Raw genomic sequence first — 19,668 nt, forward strand, 5'->3', positions numbered from 1 at the left:
TAACGATTAAGATGCTACAAGCGTGTTTTATTTTATTGAATTCTACTAATATTAATTATTTTATTTTTTTTGTAGAGCAAGATTGTAGTGCTTCTGGTAAAGGTGCGTGAGCCATGTCCAATGATTAAAAAAAGTAAGTATGTAGGAAGAGTAGCACTTTTGTTTGTAGCCAGTCCAACTCTTATTCTCACAAGCGGACCAAAGAAGAAAAAGAAAGAAGAAAAAGAAGCAAGTTCATTGTGTACTAAGCATTTAGCGCATAAGCCTTTTTTGTTGAGTAATATAGCATTTGCAAGATAAAAAGCATATTAAGCATATGTTATCGTTTTATAAAAGCTTTGTATTAAATAGCTTGAAATGTTAAATGCACTTATGTCAGACATATAGACGATTTACTTATATTGTTTAACATTGTTTTTTATCAAACATAACCTCTAGACGGTTTAAGCTATAAACGTTATTACGTTAAAGTTGGTTTGTTAAACTTCAAAATAAGAGTTGCTAGACGGTCTTGTCTTTCTGGACGATCTTGTCTTAACATTGATTACCATAATTATAGATGCAATCAACCATTAATTTAGTGTGATAATTATTAGCTTAAGAAGGATTTAATTGCAATTAACTAATCCTTTGTAATATTAATGGCTAAAGCTATTGAACTATTTTTATCAATAAAAAGAGGTAGAGTTTTATTCACATATATTAGAGTCTATCTTTTTTTATATTCGTAAGAGTGATTCTCCTAATTTCTTGAGTGATTGAAAAACACTTAAGTTTTATTAAAGGTCTTTTATTTTATTTGTGTGTTTAAACTCTTAGACTTTTCTTTCATTCTTAAAAGTGTAATGTTTGTCAATTTCCATTATGTATTTTTATCTATTTCCATTTTCTTGTTTTAAACAAATTCAAATGTATTACTTATTAGCATTCCAACATAGATGAATCGTAAAACTAGTGTTGTCAAAATGAATTAGAACCTGCGAGCCAACCCGACCCACCACGGGTTCAGGTCGGGTTGGATTTGAAAAAAATGTCATTTTTAATACGTGTCAATTATCAACCTGGCCCACTTATAACCCGGCTCACCGAGTTGAACTCGTGGTGAGTCAGGTTGGCTCACCAACCCACCTAATTTAATTTAGTTATTTATTATTTTATCTTTCAATATTATTTGTTAACACTTTTTTTTATTGTATTGTAGATGGAGATAAATAAAAGATGTTTCAAGAGAACAAAATATTATGAATTTATCTATTAAAGACTCTAATTTTATAAATGAACAAGTGATAAACAAAAATAATCAATTTTAGAAGCTTGCGCTTGTTTTTGGATTACATTTGGACTGTGTGATATTCTTTTTTTAATTTTGACTTGTCTTTGGAGTTTATCACTGTTTTAGAGTGAAATTTATTTAGATTTAAATTAAAAAAATTATAATTTTTTTTAGATTTGAAACAAAATATATAATTAATTGAGCCAATTAATTTGTTTAACCTATTACTCTATGATAGGTCGAACCAAATTCAGATTTTTTTTTTAACTCATTAATAAATAAATTGGGTTGAATTATCTCATTAAATAACAAATTATCCCATAACCATGTTACCTGTTTTTAAAAACCCTAAGTAAAACAAATCCACCTCTCAATATTGATATCAGTCCCTTCTTATCTCATGTTTTGTTATAATTAATATATATATATATATATATATATATATATATATATATATATATATATATATATATATATATATATCAAATAAGGTAATACAATCAAGAACCCACCTCGTACGAAAGTTGTATTGTAGCATATGCACCCAAACCATGAGAAATCGCAGCCTTTATGCATCGCTGGTTTCACTTTTTTGCTTCGTAGTTCTTATGATCGTTACCCCAGCCATTCCTCAGTCCCAAGAGTATCATAATTTCGCCGACCACCGCAAATTCTTCGGTAACCCTCTTCACTTTCTACTGTGTTTCGGACCCACTTTTGTCCCTTTTCTTTTTCTATCGTTTTACCCTTTTTTTCTTGTTTTACATATTTTTCCAATGGGTCGCCTAAAAAAGGGAACTTGACTCCACTGATTATGATTTTGGTGGAATTGATTTGAATTGAGTGGAGATTATTTTGAATGTTCAGTGTTAATTTTCAGGTATTCCTAATGCACTTAATGTGATATCAAATTTTCCTTTTCTGGTTATTGGCCTCGTTGGACTTGTACTCCTTTATCATGGAAACTACTTTAGACTCAGGTACTATAGTCTGTTAATTTTCTATAGCAATCAACTTTCTTATTACTGGCAAAAATCTTGATTCTCTTTGTTGTGTGGTTTGTGATTGTGATGCGTGCCAAAAGCTTGCAAGGTGAAATATGGGGTTGGACTTGCTTCTATGTTGGTGTGGCTGCTGTTGCAGTTGGATCTTCATACTATCATCTCAAGCCAGATGATGCTCGCCTTGTCTGGGATAGGCTCCCGGTGAGTTAGACTTGAATTTAGTTTTATGCAAATTGTTTGCCACTGCTAAAAGCCGTTTCCATCCCTTCTTTTTGGCCGTGTCAACTTTTTGATCTACAAGCTGATTGTGATTGCAGATGACTGTTGCTTTCACATCCATCATTGCAATATTCATCATTGAGCGGATTGATGAGAGGAAGGGAACGGTTTCAATTATACCTCTACTTTTGGCTGGTATAATAAGCATTGTGTATTGGAGGCAAGCTCACTGTTTATTAATTTTGCATTTTATGACAGAATTTTGTCTATTAAGTAGAAGACAGTTGTTCTTCATATGGATAAAGTAGTGTTGATTCTGCCAATACATTTGCCATTTTTATGTAGTTACCTTATTCATCATGGGATGATCAACTCGTAGAACTGTTCAGAGTGTCAAAACTTAGTTTAGTTATTTTCGATGTTATAATTCATATATGTGATTTCTATTTGAGGTTAATTGTTAAGTATGTGTTTGATGAACGTTGACAAAGCAAATGAAATTGATTTTGAAAATTTCAACTCAAAATCTATTCTTGACCCATAATAAATTTCTCCACGCGTAACCAATCATGTCTAAATCTACCTAAAACCATGTTAATTGGTATTTCAACATGAAATCAAATACGTACCAAGTACTTGCCCATTCAGCTGACTTAGTTACCTGAACTTTAATTCTTGAAATAATTATTCTTGTCTTCTATTCACCCAGGTTCTTTGATGACCTTCGTCCATATGCTCTGGTCCAGTTTGTGCCTTGCATTGCCATTCCTATAATGGCTATTTTGTTACCTCCAATGTACACACATTCAACTTATTGGCTCTGGGCTGCAGGTTTGGATTTATGTTATGGTATAATTCCCCCTTAATGTTTGTTATAACCACAAGCCATGCTTATATTTTAAATAATTGCTTTCCAGGGTTTTATCTTTTAGCGAAAGTGCTAGAAGCTACTGATGAAGTGATCTATGGATGGACACACCATATTGTCAGTGGTCACACACTTAAGCATCTAGCTGCAGCAATGGTACCTGTATTCTTAACATTCATGCTTGCTAAAAGGAATGTCGAACCTGAGAGGTATTTGCATGTCTGCAACATTAAAACTGCGCATAATTAATGGACTCAATTGTTTCAGCATTGGTACTGCAAGAAAACAGCTTGCAATTGTGGGAATACGAGATATATAGTTCACCCAATGAATTGGCATTAAGCTTATTTCCTATCCGCCCTATTAAAATGTCTCAGCCTGGGCAATTGGATGTGCATGGACATTGGAAAAAGAAAACAAACATTAAGAAAGAGAACCTACCTGTTTCCCTCCTGAGTATATGAACTATGTTGATTACAAAATCTTGTAGTTCTTTTTTTTCACCTGTCTTACAAACTATCGATCAGTAGAGTGACTTTCACTAGTAAATATGTGTTTTGTTGCATTTATCTCTTTAATTTATCTGTAAATTTAACTTATGATTGTTAGCTTTTGTTAACCAAAAATGTGGGAACTAGTAGATTTGTGAGATTGTCAGCCATATTGTGAATTTTACAATATTCACCCGTATAATTGTTGCATTAGTTGAAAACTTGCAGTTCATTACTTCATTTTCTGTTGTATTTTGGAAACTACTTTACAATTGCAATTTCAGTTTGACTACTATCTCGATTATTGAATGTCATTTGATTGTTGTGATCTTCGTGCAGACAAAATTTGCTTAAAACTTGGAGGGTTTCTTGGATGAAGTTTAGAGAGGGCAACTCCAACATTGGGATCTACTCTTACTCGTACGCAGGCGTGCCAGTTGTGGAGACATAGTATGATGTTACTTTCCCATACAACAAAATTAAGGGGTATTCTGGATTACCTAATATTGTTAAGCTTGAATATGGACCAGGTAAAGTGCCATCACTTTCATACAATAACATTATCCGTAATTAACTCTGTACAGTTTCCCATACGTACAATGTAGAGAGTATCTATTTTAGTTATGTATGTGTTATGTACTTTTTATTTCTCACCTCCTTCACACTCTTGGTGGTGTTTGTCTCGAAAAAATATACTAAATGAAATTAGAATATATATGCTAGTTTGCAGTGCTCATCACAGTAAATTGAAGCTGAGCTGAAGTTTATATTAAAAACAACCAAACAATACAGAAGAAAAAGAATTCAGAATGAAAGAATAACCTATTGTGTGTTTCAAGACATCCCCTCCCCGCAATAAATAGAAAGAGTATTTAAAATGAAACGTAAACAGTGTTAGAACATGATAATACTAGTAAAATGGTACTGCAACAAAAAAAGATGAAAGAAACATAAAAAAGAAGACAAGGTATTGAAATGTGGTTGTTTGGTTGTTACTCATCTAAAACAAGGACGGTGATCTAGAAGTTAGAACATACTCACAAGGTTAATGATACTTTGACAACATTTTTTTGACAACATTTTAACATCATCTACGTGTCATTCTGTGATTGGTCCAAAATTATTCTACAATCAATAATAATAATAATCATAAACACGAACATGGACCAATCACAGAATAACATGTAGATGATGTTAAAATATTGTCAAAAAAAAAAATGTTAGTCAAAATATTATTATGTTACTTACAATACCTATGAGAACTCTAGGATTAACCTTTTTTTTAACTTTTTTTACTTGCTATGATTTTACCAATACTCATACAACTTGCTATCATTTTTACCAGTTCACTTTTCGGATGTAGAGTTCATGACGATATCAAAGTCTTCACCACATTGTTATTTAGGACTAGATATCAAATTTAAATTTCAAAGATAGAGTCCATTTAATTTAATAAAAGCTCTTTAAATGTAATAAACTCCCAATGATTTGGGCATATTTAGGTTGAAAAATTGATTTTTAATACTTTTCTTTAATTTAGAATTAACATCATATATATATATATATATATATATATATATATATATATATATATATATATATATATATATATATATATATATATATATATATATATATATATATATATATATAGTGCTTACTAACTTAAAGTTACAATAGCCAAACTTCTTAAAGAAACTTTTTAGTATATTGTTTTTGAAATAATAATATATTACCTCCCTTATAATTCTAAGTCGTAAAATTACTCTTCTTCACTTATGCCTTTCATTTCAAACTTATATTTTACAAATAATTTTGTTCTTGAAACTATATAATTGCTTACACCAAAAATTAATGTCGTTAAAATGTAGTTATACAATGTCACACTCACCTTTTTTTAGATTTAGTGTACACATATTTATCAATATTTGTGAAAATCTAATCTAATTTTGTTCTGATAAATAAAATTTGTTTTCAAAAATTCATAAAATTAGGGTTTTAATTTTAAAAATTAAAAAAAATTAAAAATAAAAAGGGTGAAATAATTGTTTTTTTGAAAATTTAAAAAAAAAATTGAAGTTCAAAAGTATTTTAATTTTTTAGACAATAAAATAAAAATTAGAAAATTCCTCTCAACAAAAGGAGATCATGTAAACAAAGAAAATAGAAAGAGCAATAAAAAAGGGAGTCCAAAGTTCATTATCATTCTCACACCATCCAATTTTCCGTTTCTACTTGTTACTTGTTTGGACATTTCTTCCCGAACCTCCAATTTTTCTTCATGCACCTTCGTAAAATGATATATTCCAATTTTACCCTTATAAATTTATGTAAAATATGAGAAGGAAACCATGTCACCTTCTTTACTTTCTTCTAGTGGAGTGAGATGTGTGGTTTGAGGGTTTTAAGTATGTTATAGATTGCATAATTTAGAACATGTTATTGGATTTGGAAACATGTTTCAGATTAAGCTTTCCGAAAAATCTTTGAAGCTTTCATTTCAGCTTATGTAATCTAGAATATGCTTTTGAATCTAGTAAGACATTTTGGATTGAATATTTCATTATACAAACATATTTTGGATTAATCTAGAATGTGCTCCCAGAAGTATATTTGCAGCTTTTGTTTCAGGGCTTGAATTTCAACGTTGGGGTTTGAAATACATATATGGGCCTCAACCTTTGTCTCTAATTTTACCTCAATCTTTTTAAATCCAACTAGATCCAAATTCGTGATAGACCGAGTTAGTCTGTAGATTGTGATTCATTTTTGATAGTTCTTCTTTTAATATCATCTCGCTAAATTTATCATAAACAGGACTTAGCATGTCCAAATTATATATCAAATGATAGCAACCCTCCAAGCAAAAGGTGGTCCAAAGCTAGAAGAGAAGCTAGGAGGTTTGGTCTCTTAAATGGAGTTTGCAGAATATGGTGGACAAAGGGACAAGGACAATGTGGAAACTATGGTTGCAAGGGAGAAGGCTCACGACTTTAGGTGGTTAAATGGTGTGATATTTTTTAGGCCAACTCTAGGAAAAAGATGATTAAAAAGATCTCATGAATTATTCTAGTTTTGATTTTGAATTTGTCAAAATAAATATATATTGTAATAAAAAAGATTATTTTCTATTTTTCTTTTTTTACTTTCATCTCCTTTGTTATTCTTTTAGTATTTTGAATTTTTGTTTTTAAATTAACTTTGCTGGATTTTTTTAAAAGAAATTAATTATATGGATAAAATAGGTGTCAACATTTCTTTTTAATTATTTAGATAAAAATTGTTGTTAACATCGAACAAAAATGAGAGTTAAAACTTATTTGAGTTAATATTTTATATACACAACTTGTTTATCATATTCTATAAAATTATCATTATTTTCTTGATTTTGTTTTTTGAAACTTTCATAAGCCGATTATATATATATATATATATATATATATATATATATATATATATATATATATATATATATATATATATATATATATATATATATATATATATATATATATATATATTCCAAGATAACCATACCAAATACCAATTTGATGCATGTAAAATACTATAAATAAAAATATTAAGCATATTAATTGACATTTCAATGTAGAAATCAATTAAACAGATGATCCTTTCAAGTCAATGAAGTTGTTTCCCCCTCACTTACTTTGTAACCATCCTTTAGTTCTATGCATAAATCGCTACCCATGACACCATTGATTCGGTCAAATCATTATGTATAAAAAAGAAAAATAAACATCATATAACTTTAAAAAATATGGTAGTTAGCTTTCATTTTCTTTTAGAAGAGCCAACTGTTCGTTCTATAAAAGCTAAGACGATTCTACCAGCATAAGGAACTTTATCTATACCTACAATTCACAGAAACATATCAAGATATACTGTTAGAACCATTAATCAGTAAAGAGTCTTATAAAAGACTTGAATGACACATACATAAACACTATGGTTCGCATGCAAAGGAAACGAGACAGATAAAAAAAAGAATAAAAATTAACTTACTCTTTTGGAGAAACTGATCGAGTCAACTTGGAAATCTAGTCATTATTATCACTCAGACGGTATTCAAACTGATGAACGCAAAGGAAGAACTCCTAGAAAGAAGTGAGAAAACTCTATAGAAAAGTAATTTCTAGAAAGATTATGTGTTTTAAAAATAATGAAATTCATTCATAATAAAACTATTTAAATTAAAACCATTTAATATTAAGATAATTGAATCTCACTATTTTTTAACCACTACCACTTCTAAAATATCATTTTTCTGAGATATTGCATGACTTAATTTATTTTATAAAAATCGCCTAAATTAAATATAAAAAAGAGATGTCATGTGATATGGTTTAATTCAATTTTTAAGTTTAAGAAAAAAAATCAACATTTTATCATAGAAAATCATCAAAAGGACACTTTCGATAAAAAAAAAAAAAAAATCCACCTTTATAAATTTTTATATCTTGGAATGAATAATCTCCAACATAATTTAAAGAATTTCAAATTATACATTTCCTAATATAAAATAAAAAAATACATCTTAAATTATATAATCCAAAATATAAAAAAATTATAAGTTATATTGTACAATTTAAAGTGAAAAATTTATATTTTAGATTGCATAATTCAAAATGAAAAAGTTTATAAAAATACAGACTGAAATTATGAGGATGCATGAAGAAGTTGCCCTCACATAATATTGCATCTTAGGATAGTCACATCCACACATTTGCTTATCCAACTATTGGGCGGTCATGGTAGAAACAACACAGAATTGCATACCATAGTTTGTAGGAAAATATGCAGGATTCGCAGACCATCATGCACTTGAAAAAACATAGATATCTGTTTGACCAAACTCGGAGAGACAATCGTTGTCATAAACACAAGAAAACAGCCACTAATTTTTTTCCCTTAATATTGAAGACACCAAAACTTACAATTAAAATCTTCAGACTGAGTTTTTAGATCAAATCATCCATCACAGTTTTTCACCCCAAAAGAGAAAGTGAAAAAGGAATATACAAAATCAACTATAGACTAGACAACACAAACTATGCCATCTTACAAGTCTACAACTATGCACAACCTATTTACTTTCCCTATGTAACAAAATTGGTAGATATACAATTTTTTTTCCTTCACCAACGAGTGAATTAGTAACATTTTTATCAAAAGTGTTCCACCAAGATATAGAAGCCATTCCTCAAAAAGGAAAAAGTTCACAACACCAATCATTTTGCCATTTTTGATGAATCTTTAGAGTTTCTATTCTCAGCAAAGAGAGTTTGAAAACTGAAAACCGAATGCCCTTTATGCTCTGGAGCCTAACTTCCACCATGCTCGCCAACTTTTCTCTGATTCTGATTTATACAGCCTTGCCTTGGTCTCACGTAATCTGATCTTGTATTGTTTCTTCCACCCTTCAAATCTCTGTTTAAGTTTCCTAAGTTCTTCAACCGAGTTTTTGTTTGCACACTGCCCCGGTTTGACATCGTGCATAGCTTTTACTTCATCATCAAAGTCCTGTGTTCGTTGCTCGAATTCCTTCATCAGATTGCTGATTGTAGTCAAATTGCCATTGACCTGTCTCCCTGCATCAGTGATAGACAGATTGCCAGAAAGCATTGGTGTGCTCCCACCAGGAGTTCTTGATCCCATGGACGTATCTTCAGAATCATAACCACGAGGTAACAACAAATCATGTCTTACAGGTTGAACAGTAGCATTCTCAGAAGCAAGGCTCTTTCTAGCAGCAACAAGACTCATCTGCATTGAAATTGCAATCAAAATCTATCATAGAATTTAAGTTGGATATGAAATCTTCGTGCAGCATCGGACTAGTCTTGTAAAAATGAACGCTTTTTAGATTTGAAAATCAAACAGACACATTAACTTCTTAGGAACCGTTTTATATATCATCAGTAATGACAAATTCAAAGATAAATCCAACTTGGTATATCACACTAGTATTTCATAATACCAACTAATTCTTCTTTCAGAAAGCTGGTACAAATAATTGAGTGATAATAATTTATCTGGTTATTGAGATGAGGGAATATGTTAGAATCTAATTGCTGGGTATGGGACATGACTCATGAGTCCCACGTTATAGAAGTTTAAGATTCTGATATTGGTGTCTCCTAGACGAGTTTTTTTTATCAGAATAACTTGTTCATGTAAACTACAGGTACATATACAGTACTAGTCAAAAGTTTGGATCAACCAACAGTTGCATCCATTAAAATAACATTCATATGTCAAAACTTGAATGCTTGTCTGGACTGAAAACTTACTTGCAAAGATGCCATCTGCTTTTGCCAAGCCTCCTCCATTGACTTCATTTTTGTCTCATATTCAATCCTCTTTCTCTCAGATTGTTTTAGCTGTTCCCTCAACTCAATATATTCCTCTTCCTTTTGCTCTACAACTGCATCAGCCTTATCAACCTGCCTTTGGAGTTCTGCTAAAGCTGAAAGCAGATTCTGAACAGGCTCTTTGGACAAATCCTGCTAAATCAAAAAGGACAACGGGGGTTGTTACATTTCAAAACACACCGCAAACAAGTTTACCATGATAATTAGTACAATTACCGAAACATAAACACAATTTTTATTTTTATTTCCAGCAGTTTACTAATGAAAGTTGGAAGCAACAGCACATTGTTTTTAATCTTGCGTGAGGGGCAATTGAATCCTAACTTTCTCTACTTTCCTAAAGGATTAAGAATTTCAGAACATATTTCCATTCGTGTGCCGAAGTATATAAAGGAAATTGATCTAAGCAACTCAGAGTCATATTTTCAGCATCTCCCTGATTTTCTGTCATTTATCCAAAAATAACTAAACTGTGACTTGGGATGTCTTATATCCAATTTTCACCTTAAAGCCAATGCTAGCATGCATCACGTTGGACATGCATTCCATATATATGGCCCCATTCTGCTTCTACTTAAATGGAAACCAAGTGATTCCTAAGCTTTCCCAATACTCTAGTTTACCGTCAATTCCATCTCCCAACTCCTTTAGAAACACGTCTTGTGCAAAAAGCGTGCATTAAGCTACAAACTCCTAGATATGATCATAACATACGAACATTCAAAACCAAAACAAAAGGAATAATAAACCCTTGGTGTAAACCTATAGACATAAGGAACCAAACAGCAGCTCCATGCTCACACACACACTCAACAGTATAAAAGAAACATGTATATGTATTTCTATTTCCTCTGTAATGTGCAGAAAAGAAAATACAAGTATCAATCTCTTTCCCAAGGAAGCCTCCCTTCCTCCACTTGCCAAGAGATCTAGTCTAAATCCCAAAATAATATCTGATCCCCTTTCTCCCTATTCTGTTTGTTATTTATATTCGCTCTCTCTCTTCTAACAACTAACCACCTTTTCCTGCTACTTATTTCATCCCTTTTTTATCCCTTTTCACATAAACCTTTAATTGCCTAACATGGTCACACGAGTAATGAAATCAGGATTGGAAAAAGAAAAAATAAATACGTATACTAAATAGGATGAAACGAATGAGAAGCTTTCCTCTCCAGCGAGGTTTTCTCCTTTCGAAAAAAGCTAATGCTCAATCTACAAAATGAACATTCCTCCTTCACCTCTCAATCCGCCCAATTTTAACTCATCAACTCAAACTAACTAATGAGTATCCTAGTGTCAACTAGCATCCCCTTTCCCATTGTCCAAATAACTATATCCTCAAGATTGAAAACAATCAACTGATAATAGACAAATTTCATGTAATTGTTTCCCAAAAATCTAAGAAAACAACATTCAAGTTAGCTGGTATCCTCCCATTTCTAGGTGGGTTAAATGTTAAACTGGTTATGAGAAGATTTTATTGAATTGAATTTTTTAACAGTACATCAAGCTCTATATTATAGAGAACTTTAATCATGAAGCAATGATTACAAAGACATCTCTAGAATCTTCCAACTTCTAACAGCAGACTTGTAATTAATTACAATATCCTACTGTAGCTTATCAACTAAGTTTTCTCCCTAATCAACACTCCGCTCATGCTAGTGAATGGATATATATTATTCCAAACTTACATGTGAGATCATGAAATCATCCGGTGGAAAGAGCAAATGGGACATAAAAAGTGATGATAAGGCCTCTATCAAGTTTTTCTTTAATAGTGTCAATTATCTCTATATGCTTAATTCTATTATATTGAACTGGATTGCGAGCAATGCTAATAGTTTATGGTTATCACCATAAAGAGTCATAGATTCTTCACATGTCACTTTAAGATCCCTCAAAATAATTTTTAATCATAATAGTTCACACACCCCATGTACCATAGCTCCAAATTCAGTCTTGCAACAAAATTTTGTTTTCTACTTCTTCAAGTCACCAAATTTCCACCCAAGAACATGAAATATCTTGAAGTGGATCCTTATTTGTAACAACTGTTTTTTACAGATTTTTAGGAAATTAACCATTACATAATCTAGAAAATTAGGATGATTGATTCCTAATTATTAAGTGTTTTTATTATAATTGATTATGTAAAATAGTATAATTACATATTTTGTGGTTTGCATTAGAAACACTATACATTCAGAACATATACACTTAATAGTCACGAGTTAGAGCATATCCTAGCGAGATTTGTGTTTGTTGCACATATCATTCCATCCACTATCGGGACGCTATTGGACCATCCATTAATATTTAGTCCCACGCACAAGATGTATATACCTCAGTGTGAGGGAGATATGTTAGAAGTTTCACATCGACTAGAGATAAGCTGATTTCATAAACTAGTTTTGTAGGATTGAGTTCAGCTTATTAGATATGTTAGAGATATTGTATTTAGTTTATATTTATCTCTTATCTTTATTTAGTTTGTTTATATTTCTTATTTGTATTTTGGGCTTAGCCCATATTTCTTCTATTATAAATAAAGGANCCTATGTGTATATTCAACACAAGGGAGATTTCCCCTCATCTCTTTCATTATTTCATATGGTATCTAGAGCTTAGGTTCTGATCCAGCCTCTTCCACGGTCGTAGCCTCCACAGCAGCCACCGCTGTCGTCGACGGAACCTCGTCGTAGACTCGTCGGAGCCTCGCCGGAGTTCCAGAATAGACCGGCGACCACTCCATCCGAATCGCCTCCTCGCCCTCTTTCTGGATCTATGGTTGTTGCATCAATCGGAGCACATTGAATTTTTAGGGTTTCCCCCTCTCCATGGCCTCTTTCTCGTCTACAACCACCTCTGCTAGTGCCTCATCTTCTTTTGATGATGCCTCATCAATATACACCAATTATGTGAATGTACACTTGTCCATTGAAGAGTTAGATGGCACGAATTATGCAACATGGGCATCCGACATCAAACTTTGGTTGAAGAGTCAAGTGTATGTAGATCACCTTACTAATAATGTGACTAGTGCTACCATAGAGGACACTTCCCACTGGATGAAAATTGATGCCCAACTATGCATCGTCATAAAGTCCACCATTCACTCTTCTCTGAAACAAATGTTTCGATCATATGAAACATGTTCAGAAGTATGGGCACAAGCAAAGTTATTGTACACGAATGACACCCAGCGCCTTTATGGTGTTTGTCAGGATCTATTCACTGTTATTGGTCCCGTGGCAGAATATTTGGGTAAAGTTCATGCCCTCCTTCATGATTTTAATGAGCTATTACCTCCTGCTTCCACTCCTGCTGAAGAACTGGAACAACGATCAAAGTTCTTCATGTTGTTGGCGTTATACGGACTCTATAATGATTCCTCCCATGTCTGTGATCAGATTTTGGGTTCTCCAGTCATACCCAACTTTACTTCTACTTGTTCTGCTCTTTTGCGTATTCCGAGCAAACCACTCATTGAGACATCTCCTCATAGTGATGATTCCTCTGTTATGGCTGCCCAACGTGATGATAAAAGTCGGTCTCGCAAGCCAGGTAAAGGATGACCAAAATGTGACCATTGTGGCAAGCCAAGCCACATAATTGATAGATGTTATGCACTTCATGGACGTCCTCCTCGATCTGTAGCAATGGCTAATTCTGATCCACCTCCTCGGCCTGCAGACCATCCTACTTCATCAAATACTGTAGATAACCCTGCAGTCTTCAACGAATTTCTCAAATGGTATGAGGATCGTCAGCAATCTAGTTCCACTACATCTGCATCTGTTGCACGCACAAGTACACCTTTTGTTGGTCTGACTCACTCCCTCGGATCTTGGGTCCTTGACTCAGGCACCACCGATCATATAACTGGTAACAAGTCCTTGTTTTCTTCCGTGTCATGTCCGGATAATTTACCCTCGGTAACAATGGCTGATGGGTCTAGAGTCTCATCTCATGGTATTGGTACTGTTCATATTTTTCCGTCTATATCCATTGATCATGTACTCTATGTCCCTGGGTCTCCTTTCAATTTATTGTTTGTCAGTCATCTAACTCATTCCCTTAATTGTGTTATTTCATTTACTAAAGATTTTGTTTGTTTGCAGGACCGGAGTTCGAAACACATGATTGGCACAGGATGTGAGTCTCATGGTCTATATCTTCTCCGCCCTTCTCCACATGTTGGCGTCATCATGGAGTCACCATCCCTTCTTCATGCTCAATTAGGTCATCCCAGCCTTGCCAAACTGCAGCAGCTTGTTCCGAGTTTGTCGAAGTTATCCAACTTGTCATGTGAGTTTTGTCAGTTAGGAAAGCATACTCGTAGTTCCTTTCCTCGTAGTGTTTCACAACGAGCGTCGTCCCCTTTTTCATTAGTTCATTCTGATATTTGGGGACCTAGTCGTGTTAAGTCCACTTTAGGATTTCAGTATTCTGTTACTTTTATTGATGATTACTCCAGATGTACTTGGTTATTTTTAATGAAGAATCGTTCTGAGTTGTTTTCTATTTTCCAATCGTTTTTTAATGAAATAAAAACACAGTTTGGGGTTTCAATTCGAACTTTACGCAGTGATAATGGTCGTGAATACCTTTCTCAATAGTTTCAACATTTTATGGCATCTCATGGCATTCTTCACCAGACCTCTTGTGCTTATACTCCTCAACAAAATGGGGTGGCTGAGCGCAAGAATAGACACCTCATTGAAACAACTCGTACACTTCTAATTCATGGCCAAGTACCCTCGCGTTTTTGGGGTGATGCAGTTCTCACTGCATGTTATCTCATTAACCGCATGTCGTCTTCTGTCCTAGATAACAAAATCCCTCACTCTGTCTTATTTCCTCAAGACCCTTTTACATCCATTACCTCTTAAAGTTTTCGGGTCTACATGTTTTGTTCATGATTTTAGTCCTGGTCTTAATAAGTTATCTCCTAGATCTCACAAATGTGTCTTCTTAGGATTTCCACGGTCACAAAAGGGCTATAAGTGTTTTTCTCCTTCTCTCAATCGTCATTTTATCTCTGCTGATGTCACTTTTGATGAATCTTTGTTTTATTTTTCACAACTATCTTCTAGTTTTGTACCTCCACCTACCACTGTTGATATTCCTATTGTTTGTGATCCTTTAGACTCTCATTCCACACAGGATCGTCCTTCAACTCCACCCTTCCAGGTTTATAGTCGCCGCAATCGTCTCCCTCATGACTCACCTCCTGTGCCGCCTCCTGTGTCTCCTCTGGCTCCAACAAATGAGCCTGACCTGCCTATTGCCCTCCGTAAAGGTATACGCTCTACTCGTAACCCTTCCCCTGATTATACTATTCTTAGTTACCACAGGTTATCTCCATCTTTTTACACATGTCTCTAATCCATTTCTTCTGTGTCAATTCCCAAGTCTCTGGGTGATGCCTTAAGTCATCCTGGTTGGCGTCAAGCCATGCTGGATGAATTAAGTGCTTTACAGAAAAGTGGAACTTGGGAGCTTGTCCAATTACCATCTGGAAAGTCTGTTGTTGGTTGCAGGTGGGTGTATGCTATCAAAGTTGGCCCTGATGGTACAATTGATCGTTTGAAGGCTCGACTGGTTGCCAAAGGCTACACACAGATTTTTGGTTTGGATCATGGTGATACTTTTTCTCCAGTGGCGAAAATGACTTCAGTTCGCCTATTCATTGCCATGGTCGCCCTTCGACAATGGCCTCTTTATCAACTTGACGTAAAAAATGCTTTCCTTAATGGTGATTTGCATGAAGAAATTTATATGGAGCAACCGCCCGACTTTGTTGCTCAGGGGGAGTCATCTGGATTGGTATGTCGTCTTCGCAAATCCCTATATGGCCTAAAACAGTCTCCTCGGGCCTGGTTTGGTAAATTCAGTGGTGTTGTTCAACAATTTGGTATGACTCGCAGTGAAGCGGATCATTCAGTGTTCTATCGCCACTCAAGTGCTGGATGTATCTACTTAATAGTGTATTATCGATGATATTGTTCTCACAGGAAGCGACTACCTTGGCATCTCTCAGATGAAACAACACATTTGTCACCATTTTCAAACCAAAGATCTTGGCAAACTCCGATACCTTTTGGGTATTGAAGTAGCATAATCCAATGATGGTATTGTCATATCTCAGAGGAAGTATTCGTTAGACATCTTGGAGGAAACAAGGTTAATGAACTGTAAGTCTGTTGAGACACCTATGGATCCTAACATCAAGCTCCTACCAAATCAGGGGGAGCCTTTCTCAGATCCTGAACGTTACAGAAGATTAGTTGGTAAATTAAACTATCTTACTGTTACACATCCTAACATTTCCTTCGCAGTTAGTGTGGTGAGTCAATTCCTTAACTCCTCATGTGAAGACCATTGGGATGCAGTTGTTCGCATACTGAAGTATATTAAAAGATCACCTGGAAAAGGTTTGCTATATGGTCCTAACAACGATACAAAAATCGTTTGTTATTCAGATGCTGATTGGGCTAGGTCCAGCGTAGAAGCAGAATATAGAGTTATGGCATCAGCTACTTGTGAGCTTGTATGGCTTAAACAATTACTTAGTGAATTGAAATTTGGAGATATCACTCACATGACACTTATATGTGATAATCAAGCTGCTCTTCATATTAGCGCTAACCCTGTCTTCCATGAGAGAACCAAGCACGTTAAAGTTGATTGCCATTTTATTAAAGAAAAAATCATATCCGAAGATATCAAGACTGAGTTCATTAACTCAAGCAACCAGTTGGCAAACATATTCACTAAGTCCTTGCGAGGACCTAGAATTGACTATCTTTGTAACAAGCTTGGAACATATGATTTGTATGCTCCAGCTTGAGGGGAAGTGTTAGAGATATTATATTTAGTTTATATTTATCTCTTATCTTTATTTAGTTTGTTTATATTTCTTATTTGTATTTTGGGCTTAGCCCATATTTCTTCTATTATAAATAAAGGANCCTATGTGTATATTCAACACAAGGGAGATTTCCCCTCATCTCTTTCACTATTTCATAAGATATTTTTATTATAATGGATTTTGTAAAATAGTATAATTACATACTTGTGGTCTACATTAGACATACAATACATTCAGAACATATACAATTTTATATGGTATTAGTAGTTTAGGGTTTCGATCTTACATTCCAATGGTAGAGCAGATGACAGCCTTACATTTCAATGGAACTTAGGATCTTGTTCCTTTAGCTCCTGGCAAGCAAATTGTTGGTTGTCGTTGGGTTTATACAATGAAAATTGGACCTGATGGTCATATTGATCAATTAAAAGCTCGCTTGGTTGCCATAAGGGTATACACACATTGAAATTGATTGTCACTTTATTAGAGAAAAGGTGCTCTATGGAGAAATCACTATCAATTTTGTCAACTCTAGCAATCAGCTGGCTGATATATTCACCAAATCCCTTGGAGGCCATCAGATTGAGTATATTTGTAACAAGTTTAGTGCATATGCTCCAGCTTAGGGAGAAGAGTTTGAATGTAATCAACTGTTACAGATTTGTAGGAAATTAATTGTTACACAATCTAGGAAATTGGGATGATTGATACCTAATTATTAAGTGTTTTTATAATAACTGATTCTATAAAATATTATAATTACATACTGTGTGGTCTACATAAGACACACAATACATTCAGAACATACAATTCTATAACAACATACGTTTCATAATCTCCATGAGTATAGTCCTCCATTTTTAATTTTACATTCATTTAGAACAATAATCCCCTTCCTACTTGTCTTCAAATATTGAAGGATTTTGTTCAAAACCTATAAATGTCTCTCCCTTGGATTATGCATGACCTGACTAACTACACTTATAGCATAAACTATATTAAGTCTGGTGTGGGCTAATTAAATGAGTTTCCCCACAAATCTTTGCTATTGAGCCCTTATTCATAGTAGAACTACCTTCATCACTCCCAAATTCCTATGGTTTTGTTTTATAGGAACTCTAGGGCTCTTGAATTAATCTTACTTGTTCTAGTGTTGAAGGTGAATTTCAAGCTCTTGCTCAAGGTGTGGGTGAAGGATTCTGGACAAAGATCATACTTGATGTCTTTAAAATTAAGGTTTACATCCTTATGCAATTGCACTGTGATAACAAGTCAACCATGAACATTTCCCATAATTCAATCCAACACTATAGGACCAAACATATTGAAATGGACAGGGACTACAAAAAAATTATATTGACAGAAGCCTAGTGGTTACAACTAATGTCTATACAGGAATTTAGATTGCAGACATTTTCCCTAAAGGGCTTCCTTAGGAAAATTCCAATATCTTGGTGGTAAATTGGAAATGATTGATATTCAGTTATCAACTTGAGGAGAAATGTTGTGTATAGTAAATTATTAGGATAAAAAATATTTTCAATATCTCTAGTAATTAAGAAAAATATCTTCAGAATTTTCCTATTTACTTTAGCATACTTTTATTTCCTTTTTTTTAAAAGGTTTTAGTTATTACAAGTAGTGATTATGAGAATGTAATTGGTGTGATTGAATCAATAAAATATTTTGTATTTTCCAGGTCTGACTAATCAATATGCTAACTGTATCAAACAACTTCCCCTTTCCGATAGTCCAAACAACTCTTGGCTTTAACCTCATCGAACATATCCATGATGGCATGGCCTCAATTTAAGCAACAACCACCTTATCCTCCAATGCTCCCACGAGGTCTTTTTCAAGTAAATGGCAACCATCATTAGATATTTTAATTTCCTCCTATATTTTTGGATTAAGCCTTTAAAAGGGTACATCAACTCCATGTTGGTACTTTAAAAAGTGAGTCTCATTTTAAACTCCAACCAATTACAATCTCTCTCGCAACATCTAAGAAGTATGTGCTAAACAAACATTGTTAATGTGTTGGAAGTTCTACATCAACTAGAGATAAGGCCAATTTAGAGTATATAAGTGGGTGCAAACCTCACTTTACAAGCCGGTTTTATAAGGTTGAGTTAGCCTTTAAAATCCACTTCTTAACATGATATCAGAGCCAGATTAGAACTTACACTAATGATATTTGTTGTTTGTTAGGCATATTATACCACTCGATATCAGACCATCTATTAATGTCCAGTCTCACGCTCGAGATGTATATATATCTCAGCATGAGGAGGATGTTGGAAGTCTCACATCAATTAGAGATATATAAGTGGATGCAAACTGTTAGAAGTGAACTAGTCCACTTCTAACATGGTATCAGAGCCATGATTGAAGCCCATCCTAGCGATTTCTGTTGTCGTTGGGCATGTTGTTCCACCCGCTATCGGGCCGCTATCGGACCACCCATTAAAAAGTCTAATCCCACGCTCGAGATGTATATACCTCGGCGTGAGGGGGGTGTGTTGGAAGTCCCACATCGAC

The 19,668-nt window shown here is 33.8% G+C and overlaps 3 protein-coding genes across 6 annotated transcripts in view; 1 reads left to right on the forward strand and 2 right to left on the reverse strand.

Annotated features, from left to right (window-relative positions):
- Nucleotides 1–1,768: 1,768 nt before the first annotated feature.
- On the forward strand, nt 1,769–6,904 carry LOC106755545. Of its 2 annotated transcripts, XR_002667225.1 has the most exons (8): nt 1,769–1,951; nt 2,154–2,253; nt 2,358–2,478; nt 2,595–2,716; nt 3,206–3,327; nt 3,414–3,573; nt 4,195–4,385; nt 6,673–6,904. XR_002667225.1 is itself a non-coding variant. In XM_014637714.2 (7 exons), exons 1-7 carry the CDS (start codon nt 1,825–1,827, stop codon nt 4,304–4,306), a joined length of 864 nt encoding a protein of 287 aa, XP_014493200.1. In that variant the 5' UTR covers nt 1,769–1,824; the 3' UTR covers nt 4,307–4,577. The 2 variants fall into 2 exon arrangements, 1 of the variants encoding a protein (XP_014493200.1); XM_014637714.2 differs by lacking the exon at nt 6,673–6,904 and having other exon boundaries at nt 4,195–4,577.
- A 1,846-nt stretch (nt 6,905–8,750) lies between these two features.
- LOC106756010 (myosin-2) overlaps nt 8,751–19,668 on the reverse strand; it is a 24,939-nt gene continuing 14,021 nt past the window's right edge. For all 3 annotated transcript variants that reach the window (XM_022778765.1, XM_014638243.2, XM_014638244.2), the window contains exons 23-24: nt 10,167–10,379; nt 8,751–9,639 (exon numbers count right to left, since the gene is read on the reverse strand). In XM_022778765.1, coding sequence (XP_022634486.1) covers nt 9,184–9,639; nt 10,167–10,379 — 669 coding nt within the window. In that variant the 3' untranslated portion in view covers nt 8,751–9,183. The remainder of the gene's footprint in view (nt 9,640–10,166; nt 10,380–19,668) is intronic.
- Nucleotides 17,887–19,668, reverse strand: part of LOC106777933 (pyrophosphate-energized vacuolar membrane proton pump-like) — a 6,132-nt gene continuing 4,350 nt past the window's right edge. The window contains exon 2 of the mRNA XM_022778937.1: nt 17,887–17,902. Coding sequence (XP_022634658.1) covers nt 17,887–17,902 — 16 coding nt within the window. The remainder of the gene's footprint in view (nt 17,903–19,668) is intronic.

Source organism: Vigna radiata, chromosome 2 (genome assembly GCF_000741045.1).
Source record: "Vigna radiata var. radiata cultivar VC1973A chromosome 2, Vradiata_ver6, whole genome shotgun sequence".
Lineage (NCBI taxonomy): Eukaryota > Viridiplantae > Streptophyta > Magnoliopsida > Fabales > Fabaceae > Vigna > Vigna radiata.

Bases quoted from the DNA above. Each gene is read 5' to 3' on its own strand.
- LOC106755545 (XM_014637714.2), top strand. From the start codon at position 1,825: ATGAGAAATCGCAGCCTTTATGCATCGCTGGTTTCACTTTTTTGCTTC. The intron at 2,717-3,205 runs GCAAGCTCACTG...CTATTCACCCAG, and splicing joins ATAAGCATTGTGTATTGGAG to GTTCTTTGATGACCTTCGTC. The intron at 3,574-4,194 runs GTATTTGCATGT...ATCTTCGTGCAG, and splicing joins AGGAATGTCGAACCTGAGAG to ACAAAATTTGCTTAAAACTT.